The sequence below is a fragment of the Chionomys nivalis genome, chromosome 1 (genome assembly GCF_950005125.1).
Source record: "Chionomys nivalis chromosome 1, mChiNiv1.1, whole genome shotgun sequence".
Taxonomy (NCBI): domain Eukaryota; kingdom Metazoa; phylum Chordata; class Mammalia; order Rodentia; family Cricetidae; genus Chionomys; species Chionomys nivalis.
This window is the reverse complement of record NC_080086.1, coordinates 67,144,484-67,156,765: the sequence shown is the minus strand read 5'-3', so window position 1 is coordinate 67,156,765 and position 12,282 is coordinate 67,144,484. Positions and strand designations below refer to the sequence as shown.

The 12,282-nt window shown below is 37.6% G+C and overlaps 1 protein-coding gene across 1 annotated transcript in view; it reads right to left on the bottom strand.

Annotated features, from left to right (window-relative positions):
* Window positions 1-12,282, bottom strand: part of Alms1 (ALMS1 centrosome and basal body associated protein) — a 134,634-nt gene that overhangs the window by 46,939 nt on the left and 75,413 nt on the right. Inside the window, exons 12-13 of the mRNA XM_057770407.1 lie at window positions 5,555-5,784; window positions 4,099-4,224 (exon numbers count right to left, since the gene is read on the bottom strand). Coding sequence (XP_057626390.1) covers window positions 4,099-4,224; window positions 5,555-5,784 — 356 coding nt within the window. The remainder of the gene's footprint in view (window positions 1-4,098; window positions 4,225-5,554; window positions 5,785-12,282) is intronic.

Genomic DNA, 12,282 nt, shown 5'->3' with positions numbered 1-12,282 from the left:
CAAGCAAACGCAAACTGTAAGAAGTAGGATCCTGAAGAGACCAGCTTTCAAAATTATACATTTTCATCAACCAGTTGAAAAGAATCAGTTCAGCCTGAGTGGAGGAACAAAGTAACAGTAACATTCTTATCAACCTCGCATGGCATTCGGCTGGAACATGTTAATTCCTTTTAATACTCACTAGTTCAAAGAACAAATAATGCAGCATGTATCAGAATGGTGTTACTTTACAAAATCCCAAGAATTATAAGTACTCCCTACTGTGTTCATTCATTCATGGGTGACAGACATACGAGGTACACATTTGGCTACTGTGAACACTACCTCTATGTGTAGTCGGAGGTGACCACTGGCAAAATGCACGGTGTCCAGACAAGACAAGCAGGACACAAGAAAAAAGACTGTCAAATCTTGCCAAGACAGGCTAAGACAGTTTTGAAAACTTTCCTGCCTCTAGGCTTTAGACAAAGTTGGTTGCTCCAAAGTTACAAATGAGACTTTGGGTGACTGCCCAGGTAGCCAACTGTCTCTGTCATTTATAGAACATTTTGGAAGTTACTTGATTGCACTTCCTGTTTACTCAAGTAATGTTCTCACATCTTCGATGGGGTTGAAGACTAGATAGATGTAGTTACTTTCCTCGTATGACTTGGCCAAGCTTTTTATAAGATAGACTCCTTATGATAGAACAATTATTGAAACATTTAGCATATGTTTTTGCTTCATATTGTTTATGCTGATTGTAATTCTAATTTTTATTTGATATTTGTTCTTATTGTATATAGTTTGTAATAGGCTTAGAACTCTCTTATTTAAACAAAAGGGGGAGGTGCTGTAGGAACTCCTTCAGCCAGCAGCCTTTAAGATACCAGCCCACTTGGACATGGCCTCTTATTCTATAAGTGCCTACGTGAAGCCCACGCTTGCTTTTTCTTCCAGCTGCTGGATTTAGTTCCTGTTCCCTGTTCATGTAGAGGACTGTGATCTGTGAGTCTACTCTTAAATAAATAACCCTTTAATATACTTAAAAAAAAATGCTGGTTACCAAGAAGCTGTGCTTAATTCTTTTGTGTTTAGAATTCCTTTTCAAGCTCTCCCAGGTTTTACGTGGATTTAGCTGGCACATGTTGGTGCGCCAATCTGTAGTCGGAGGTTGCTCATTCATTCCCAGCTTCTCAGACCCAAAATAATCACACAGAAACTGTATTAATTAAATCACTACTTGGCCTATTAGTTCAATCTTCTTACTGGCTAGTTTCTTACATCTAAAATTAACTCATTTCTATTAATCTGTGTATCGCCACGTGGCTGTGGCTTACTGGCAAGGTTCTGGCGCATCTGTCTCCCGTGGGTGGCTACATGGCTTCTCACTGACTCTGCCTTCTTTCTCCCAGAATTCAGTTTAGTTTTCCTACCTAGCTCTATTCTGCTAAAGCCACTGGCCAAAACAGCTTCATTCGTTAACCAAAGCAACGCATATACCTAAGGACTTCTCCCACTATCTATGAGCATGGATACACAGATGACTATTTAAAATACTGTTTTCATTACTTAGAATCAGAATTGCTCAAAAAATTGTGTTTGGAGTTCTGAAAAATTGCCATGCTGTTTTCCACAGTGGCTATGCCATTTACAGTCCCATCAGCACGAAGATTCTAATTCCTTTATAGCCTCATTGACAAAGTCTTTTACATTTAAAGGAATTAAGAGTGATTCTATCAAGTGTGATGTGTGACCTGTTATTGCTCTGGGTTGTAATTGCCTATGATGATTGATACAAAGTATCTTTTCATGTATTTGTAGGTTAATGTAGATTTAGGTTCCATGAGCATATATAAATCAAAGTATTTTGGGGGCTGGAGAGATGACTCAGTGGTTAAGAGCATTGCTCAACAACCATCTGTAATGAGGTCTGGTGCCCTCTTCTGGCCTGCAGGCATACATGCAGACAGAATATTGTATACATAATAAGTAAAATAAAAAGAAGTGCAAAAAAATCAAAGTATTTTGTTGTTTGTTGTTGAATTGTAAGTTCTTCACATTTGTCTGGATATTAATTCCTTATAGACAAACATATGGTTTGCAAATATTTTCTCTTGTCCCATATTGGTGGAACATGCCTTTAATCCTAGCACTGGGGAGGCAAAGGCAGGAGGATCTCTGTGAGTCTGAGATCAGGCCATCTACATAGTGAGCTCCATGCCAGCCAGAGCGGCATATTAAGACTCTATAAAACAAATCAACCTCGAATTCTATGATTTATCTTTTTGTTGATAGGATATTCTTTGCTGCACAAGCATTTCAAATTATTTTTCTATTTCTTCTTTGTTATTTATATTTTGGATATCATGTTACATTTTATGAAAATGTCATTGCCCTATGTTATTTTAATCAAGCCTCACATGGCAGCTCACAACCATACAGCAAAGGCAAGCCTGATATGGTGGTGCACACCTTTAACACTGATTCAGGAGGCAGGGGCAGGCAGATCTCTGTGAATTCTAGGTCAGCCAAGTCTACATAGAGCAGTGGCTCCCTACATAGAGCAGCCTGTGGGTTGCAACCCCAGGGAATTTGAATGACTTTCATGGGGGCTGCATATCAGATAGCCTAAATATAAAATATTTATGTTATTTATAACAGTAGCAAAATTATAGTTATGAAGTAGCAATGAAATAGTTTTACGGTCGGGGTGTCACCACAACATGAGGAATTATGTTAAAGGGTCATAGTATTAGAAAGGTTAAGAACCACTGCTCTAAAGGGAAGCTCAAAAGGAGGAAGTATAGGATCACAGCCATCATTAAGTCCAGGTCTGCCATCAAGTACCCTGCGCTCTTATCAGGAAAGACACAATTCTGCCAGGTGGGCAGGATGACACTGGGAAACAACCGCTCGAAAAAGAACACTGATGTACTTAAAATAATTCTGGCAATATGTAATAACTTTGCTGGGTAAATCTATTTGCCTAGATGGCCAGATTTATAGTCTCTTATCTGTGTTCAAACTGTTCTAAGTATAACCTGGGCCAGGGACCCAAAAGAAATTTAAGCATGACTGTTTGGGGAATGCACAAGCCTGAAGTGCACATTGAATGACTGAAGTAAAGTCTTCTGTTCAATGCCAACTCTTATTTGGATCTTAGCCCCAGTCAGCAGGCACTTTAATAAAATGCTTTTCTTTCACCTCTAAGTGTACAGTGTTTCTCACTGGGGAGGCATGTCATTAATCTTACACTTTTGCTCCCGCCTTTGCGGCACCTTAATGGTGTCCCATAAACTCTGGTATTTGTTCCTTCTTCTCTTTTGTCTGTTCTCACATGAAGTCATCTCAATGGACCTATCTTTAGATTCACTGTTTCTTCTGCCTGATCATCTTCTGTTGAGCTCCTCTAGTAAATTAATTTTCCCTACTGTGCTTCTTAAGTCCAGAATTATAATGTGGCCCCTTCTTATAATTTCTATCTCTTTATAATGTTGTTTATCTGGTAAGGCCTTAGTTCTCAAAAAGCCATTTAAGTTAGATCACTGAACATATTTTAACTAGTTTAGTATTTGTCTAGTAAGTCCAACATCTGGGATTCCTCAGGCACTTTTTTTTCTTTGTATGGAACATACTGTATCTTGTGTTTTTCCTTAAATTTTTAGCTGCAAACTTGGACATTTAAATAATACAGTATAGCAACTGTTAAGGTTAGATTCTACTCCCATTGTGTTTAGTAATTTCTGAACCAAGACTACATTTTATAGTCTTCATAAAGACTACATTTGACTGTGTATGGCCACTCAAGTTTCTACTCAATTTGCATAGTGGCGGGTTCATGCCTTAAACAGCCGAAACCAGTGAGTCTTCATGTCTTTGGGCTCTATGCTCAATCTAAGGGACTCTGACACCAACCCAGGCAGTTGTCAACTCAGTGTTAGCCTTCTCTTTTTTTCTTACACAAAATAACTCACTTATAAATCAAACAATTCACTTATGAATCAACCAGAGGTTGAGGCATCAAAACCTCCATATTTCTCTAAAAGGTTTCACAATCAACCAGCCAATACACTCTATTTCTGAAAATAAAATCTTGAATAATTTTTTGCATAATACCTGAATGTGAGCTCTCAACAGTGGTATCTGATTTGGAATCCAGATCTGAAGGAACTGTTTTTATTTGTGGAACATAGTACATTGTTGAACTTCCCGATGGCTTATACGGCAACAGTACAGGCTGGGCTGCGGAGTAAAGATCAGAACCGTTAGTAAGAAAGCAGCACTGACTCTAACACATGCCAAGTACCTTATACCTGCCAGGCAGTGTTCACATGAAGTGTAACACATACTGTGGAACAGGAAGGAAATCAAACCAGGATGAGGCTTAACTAGGACGAGGGGGTGCATTCTCAGCAATTTATTCCATAAGTAAATAGCTCTAACTATAAAGCAGTTTATCTTACACAAAATCCAAGCCCCTGCTTACTTTACTCCTACAGACATAAGAAAATAAGTCCACTTCACTTTTTGTATAACAATTTCAAAATAAAGTTATTTTAAAAATATGATTTTAAACATTAAGAAAATATACAGATGTAAAAAAGACAAGGTATAACTATTTAAAGATAAGTTTAATTAGATTCTATGTTTTTCTTCTGTTTACACACTCGTTATTGTAAAATAAAAAGTTAGAGTTCAGTTCTTCTGTTTTATAATAATAGAATATTAATTTTTAGCCTATTCATACATAGAACTCTGATATAAATGTAGGTTTAAAATTTTTTAACAGTTGAGTGTTTCTGCCACCATCATAAAAGCAACATATTCCTGGCAAGACTGCAATTGTCCCATAGCCTGAATCTCAGAAACAGGCATTTGGAGGCACACCTAAACTACATTTGCCACCTGAAACCTAACTCTGCCAAACTCCAACTGGCTCACAAGCCTGAGAGAGAAAGACAATGTTTTTATTTTAAACAACAGAAAATAATACATACCTGTGTGTAAGAGTATGTGTGAATTTATTTATTTGGTAATACTACAGACTGGTCTAGGGCCCGGTGCGCATTAGGTACGCATACACATTATCACTGAGCTACATCCACTAGCATCCATGGAAATAGTTTTCCATTTACGTATGTATGTGTTCATGTTTACACATACGGAGGTGCATGAGCACATGTGCACACATATGTTCACATTTCCATACAGTAGGAGACAGTTTCACAAGCAAGAAATACATCATCACTGTGCACTATAAAAAAGTCTCATGTCATATTACTATGAGCCAAATGCCTGCCCTAAAAACAGTTCTTACATACTAATAGTATTTTTACAAAAATCATAGGACAATGTCAGCCAGCCATAAACAGCATGAATTGCAACATACTCTTGTTAACGCCTTCAAAATTAAGATGGAAATCCTATTCTTTTCACAGATATGCAAACAAAAACTGAATATAGCAACTTTGTAGCAAAATGAGGTTTAATGATGAGAAAAACAGTAACATTTCAAAGACAATTATACATAAAAGGGATGGTTATGATGTAAAACTCAGTTATAGTCCCTTACTGTCTTTGCCAAGAGAAGATGTGATTTCTTGCATCGAAGATGATGAGGCAAACTTGGGTGGCTTTTGACCCATGGAGCCCAAAGTTTCCTGTCCATAATCATCAACATTAATAAAAATTTCTGAAGAAAACGTGGTCTTTTCTGGACTTTCTGTTGTTATCTGAGTGACTGCATCAGATGATAACTTCCCAGAGGATGTAGGAAAGGGAGCCTTATTCTGTTCTTGTAAACTAATGGGGAGGGGGAAAAAAGGCAGAACAGCTCATATCTTTGGTAAAAAATATTTAAGTAATTAGGCATTTGTAAATATAGTGATCTCACAAGTAATAACCAATTTTCACAGTATTCCTCATTTTGATACATAGTAAAAAGTGATCAAGCATGTTTCTTATTATTTATTCCAAAATCTACTTTTAATCTTAACTTATAATACCATTATGTAATTTGACTGAAGAAACAGTACTTTCTACTTGAAATTAATATATATTCATTTATATATATTTGACAATTACTATAAAACTGTACTAAATCCCAGAGGACACAAAGATAAATGAAACCAAGTCTTATATTTCAATGGTAGAACAAGAAGTTATAAAGGGTGTGTGTGTGTGTGTGTAATAAAGATTATTGAGAATTTTAAATGCTTAAAAATGTTTAGAAATTTTTTTTTTTAAAAAGGAAATGACTGACTGAATAACAAACATGTAGGAAGAAAAGACAGTTTTACTTTTGAAGAATTCCACTGAACATGCAGGTACCTCTCACCCACGAAGTAAAGCTTAACTCCCACACAAACTCCTAATATAGGCTGAACTTAGTGGCTATATTTCAAAGAATACAGACTAAGAAGTGAGAAAACCAGTCAACACCTGGTCAAGGCTGACATCATAATGATGACTTATGAGTATAATTTTCCCTGTCTGATTTAAGGGTGAATTTCACCTGCGAAAGGCAAAGAGACATTTGCATTGTCATAAGAAAAAGCTACAGGCCATGTAGCCTTTAAGAATTCACTGATCACCATTCTGGAGCCTGAGAAAGCCAAGACTGAAGCAGTGACAGACTCTTTGCCTAGTGAGGGCCTATTTTCTGGTTCGCAGATGTTGCCTTCTTACCATGTTTTACATAATGGAAGGGTCTATACAGCTGTTAGAAGGGGGATCGTTTGACAAAGGCATTAATCTCATTAATGAGGTACTCACTCTCACAATCTAAAAGCTTCTTTGAGGTCCTATCACCAAATACCATCAAATGGGGATTAGATTTTAACATGAATTTTAGAGAGACTAAGTATTCAGAACATAGTATTCTTCTCCAGGTTCCCAAAATTCACGTCCTCACGTGCAAAATACATTCATCCCATCCCCAATCTTAACTCACTGCAGCAACAACTCGGGGTTCTGCATGTCATCTACCACCATCTACAGCAGGCAGATTCAATGTTCAATTCAATGTATCTCAAACAAATGGTCTCCATCTGAGAACCAATAACATAAACCATACCTTAAAATACAATGATAGGACTAGCATATAATACTCATTGCAAAAAGGGAAAGGAGAAAAAGATCCCAAGCAAGTCCTAAATCTTGAATCTCAGAAGCAGTCCTCCGGTCCCCCTGACTCTGGCAGACAATGCCCATGGGGCGTCTCACGGCGTAGAGTCACACCTGAGACAACTAAGAGATGCAGAGACAGAGTGTGAGACAGAAGTGGAGCAGCACTGTGCAGTAACACACAAGATTCACAGGAACCTGAAATGTCTCCTTTGAAATTATTATGTCCCCAAGGTCCTGCGCTCTGGCTCATCAGTGGGAGTTGCACCAATAGTATCTGAAATGCCTTTGTATATAGTCTTTAATATTCTTAGTGAACTGCACCTGGTTGATCCATACTTATTTTGTCATATGGCCACTTGGTCATACTACTGGTGCTCTCTGCCAAACACACTATCACATTTTTATAATACAGAAATGCCAAATATTTTCCAAGTTTTAAATCTCCGCTTCTTTTCTTATTAACTACATCTTTAAATCATTTCCTTCATGCAGAAGAGGTGGTGAAAAGAATGGAAGAGCTGGACAGGGAGGGAGGGGCTGCTCTGAAACAATATCTTTTGGACATACATGGCCATTGCGATCATGAACTCATAGCAGCTGTGGTACCTACATAAGACCTGTGCAGGTTCTAGCCTATCAATATTCCAGCATGAACAGAGAAAGGGCTCACTGGAGGGTAATAAGCACCAGTGAAAGAACACCACTAGCCCTGAGATCAGAGTCAAACAAACACACCCTGCCCCTATCTAATTCAGGAACTGAAGTCCAACCAATCCCAGAGCACGCAATCTATCAATCCCTGAGCACGAAATCCTCCCATGCTCAGGAATTGAGATCCTACCAAATTCCACCATGAAAATCTCCACCTCTAAAAGCTCTACCCCCTATGAAACCTTATATAAGCTCCATACCTGTGCAGTTTGGGGCTGGCCTTTTCCCACCCTGACAGAGGCAGCCACTCTCCTGGATTCCTCCCTCCCAATAAATCTCTTGAATGTGTTTGTTGTAACTACTTTCTCCCCCCACTAGAGCAGAGGAGAGCTATAATGGCTCTTGCCAGAGCAGAGCAGAACTGCTGCATTTCTGCTGGGAAACTCCCTTAGCAGAGCAGAGCTGTAACAACTTTTGCCAGAGCAGAGTTGTATGTAAGAGCTCTCACCAAAGTGGAGCAGAGCAGAACTGTAACCTTCCTTTGCTGGAGCAACATGCTAGACTCTGGGGATGCTGAGCAGAGCTGGAACATTTCTTTGGAGCAGAGCAGAGTTGGGCCAACTTCCCTGGGGAAAACCTCCCCTGCTGGAGCAGAGTTGTTACACTTGCATTAGGGAAACCTTTCTCGGAGGAAGGATATAAAGCTTGGCTGGGACACAGTCCCCTCTAGAATAGAGCTGCAACACTTCTGTTGAGATAGCTTTCTCTCAGAGCTGTAGGTATTCCTTGACTACTAGAATACCTTTCCCTTCAGAGCTGTAACATTTACTCATGAAGGTCCACCCCTTGATGAGGAGTTATTAGCAATTAAAGGTTGCTGAATGAGGAAGAATTATTTGTCTTCAGGGTATAGCCATTTCTAGTTAAGTTGCTAATGATCCAGTTAATACTCTACACATATACAAAATAATAATAAAGTAAAATGAATTAACACTTCTAAAAAATCATTTTCTTCTTGTGTTGTATAACCAACATCTAAGGAAAAAACAAGTTCCACCCTCAACACATTGCTTAGAAATTTCGTCACTTATAAGTTCTTTTAAAAACCATCACAGCATCTAGTTTTCCTAACGTATATATTGCTTTAAAATCTGGAGCCTGTGTATAAGAGAAAGCTATCTGTGGTATCTGTGATTCTGACTCTGGCTTCTTTCAAGCTTAACTTAATGATCTCTGCCACTATTCATTTTCCTGCAAATGAAATAACTTCACTTTTCTCTGTGGTTAAACAAAACTCTATTGTTCATAGCATATTTTCTTAATTCATTTATCTCTTGATAGACATCTAGTCTGATCTCATGACCTGACTATTGTAGAGAGTGCAACAGTCAGGACAATATGCAGCTGCCTTTATGGCAAACTGACAGATTCCTCAGGAATATTCTCAGAACTAGAAGAGCTGGATCATATGGTATTACAATTTTAGTTTTTGAAGAATTGTCACACTCCTTCCACAGCAATTGTCTTAAAATTTCTATTCCCACCAACGCTGTACAAGAGTTCCTTTCCACCTTTATTTTTGCCAGCATTTGTTGTTATTTCTTGACTAGAGTGAGATGGACTCTTTCAACTGAATCTTTCAAGAACTGCTTATTTGCCCAGTGGCAAAATCTCTGAGCAACCGTCCTATTTTAATAGTGAGATGTTGGGAATACTCATTGTATATAGGAACAAAATAAGATTGTCAACATTCCTATTCAACATAGTAAAGTCTGAAAAATAGAAAAAAAGGTAAACAAGTCAGAAAGGAAAAAGTCATTTCTTTGATACTAGATATTATATATACAAATAACCCCCCCCCCAAAAAAAAATCTATACAGCCTCGGAATAAGTGACTTAAAGTTGGCAGATACAAGATTTAAAACCCATTAAATTTTTCATATCAAAAAAGTTATAAATTTAAAATATAGAAATATCATACATGATACTAGAAAAATATCAAATATCTAATGAGTATTATAAAAGATACAAGAACTCTATCAATGTAGGAAGAAGTTAAGGATGACCTAAAAAAAGATTCTAAGTTTCAATCAATAGCAGATCATTAATACTATTGAAACAAATTTTAATAAATTTGCAAAAATCATGGCTTAAAGGAGTCAGAGTTATGGAAACTAATACTCTGGAGAGAGGCATCCTGGCACTCCAGGCAGAGACCTGATAAAGGTAGACACACCCCATACCCTCTTAAAAACACAATATCATGAGAGTGTTCCAAAAAACATGTGGGTTGGAGTGATAGAGCAACATGGAACAACATGACCAGCTGAGTTCTCAATTAGACAATTTTGAGCCAAGATATTAGATTAAAATCTAACACAGTCACCAGACTTTTTAAGTAAGTCGCATCACTGGTCAGAGGAACTGTTGAAAAGCATACTGAAGGTCTCCCCTCAAAGGAAAAGAGGATTCTGAAGCTGTCTACAACAGGAACATTGAAGGTAAGGGATTAAAAACCCACCAGACTCTTAATCAAAAGTCAAAAGATCACTCCGAATCTTAGAGCCCTTGTGAGATGAAGTTCTCCTGGAGAAGGTGCAAATGGATCAAAGCAAGTTCTGTAAGGGCTCAGTTCAAAGACTTTGAAGATGAAACTGAGACTTTCACAATAAGAATTAAAAATTTATGGAGTATAAAAGTTACCCAAAACTTGAGACAAATCAAACAAATTAAACAAACATAAAAATCAAACCTGATTCAAAAGGGATATGGTGGGGGACAATTCTGTGGTCTGTCAATTACGTTTTAAATAAATGCTGACTGGCCAGTAGCCGGACAGGAAGTAGAAGCAGGGAAATGAGAACAGGAGTATTCTGGGAAGAAGGAAGTTCTTTCGCAGTCCTGCTCCGCTGAAAAAGGTACCAAGCCATGTGGCTAACATAGATAAGAATAATGGGTTAATTAATGTAAGTTATAAGAGCTAATACGAAGCCTGAGCTAATGGGCTAATCAGTTTATCATTAATGTAGAATCTCTGTGTGATTTTCTTTGGGGCTTACCAGCTGTGGGAACCAGGCAGGACAGAAACCCCAACAAGCAGGCCCTCGTGTTACAGGTATTCAGATGTTGGGTCCCTTCTAGATCAGCATAGATAGGTTTTTAAATGATTAAGCATTTGCATCTTCCTTTCCTACAACTGGCTACCTGCAGTCAACTGAAGTCTGAAAATAGTATAGACAGTAAGATACATATTGCAACTTGATTAGTAGTTACTAATCTTACTGTGCTCTATAAATTAAACAATGCTAATGGCAAATATTTATAGGGTTCACAGTACATAAAGGTGTCAAGACTACCTACAGTTTCAGACATCCTATATCAGACCCCATAGACAACGAGACTACTATAGAAAACTCAGGAAAAGTCAAAAAAAACCACCACAGCAAAAAGAAAAAGAACGAAATGAACACAATAGGGTAAGAAACTCAATGGATAAAGTTCTATAAAGTAGTATACATATAAGTATATTCCCAGAGGAAAAGATATTGTAAAAACAATACATAAGAGTTAATGTAGTCCGGATATGATGACAAAAACCTATGATCCCAGCACTCAGAAAGTAGAGGTAGGAAAATCAGAAATTCACAGTTGTCCTCCATTATACAGTAAGTTCTATGTCGTGAGACCCTGCTTCAAAACACCAGCAACAACAACAGAATAGCTAAGAATTTTTCAAAACAGCTATCAATCTATTAAGACATTAATTTAAATTAAAAAATTCAGTGACTACAAATGAATTAAAAAGCAAAGAAATAACAAAAACACTACACACACACACACGTATTATCAGAGCAGCAAAAACTAGAGTGATGGCTCAGCAGTTAAGAGCACATAACATTCTTCCAAAGGACCTGAATTCAATTCTCAGCACCCAAATCAGATAGCTAACAAACACTTTAAGAGCAGCTCCTGGGGGATCTGACTCATCTGACCTCAGTGGTCACCTGCAGTTACATGCACACTTATACATAATTTAATAAATAATAAAAGTAAGTCTAAACAAACAAAAAAGGCCACCCTAAACTAGGAGTGGTGGCACAAAGCAATTAATACCAGAGGCAAGGGACTCTGAGTTTCCAGGCCAGCCTAGTCTACATCGTGAGTTCTAGGACAGTTAACACTATGTGGAGAAACACTATCTCAAAAAACAAAACAACAACAAAAAACCCTAAAATGACATTTGACTTTTCAACAAAGATAATGGATCCTTTTAAGATGCTAAAATACAAATTTAATTCTATAACCAAGTGAAATGAATACTTTAAACCTACCAATAAAAACTAGGCAAATTAGAAACATGACACAATAAATTCTTAATCCCAGCACTCAAGAAGCAAAGACTGGAGGACTGCCAGTTAGAGGCCAGGCTGGGCTACACAGTCACACACACACACATACACACAAAGGAAAATATGTACCAACAAATATTCACAAATGAAACACAACCTCAGGAAATACTAC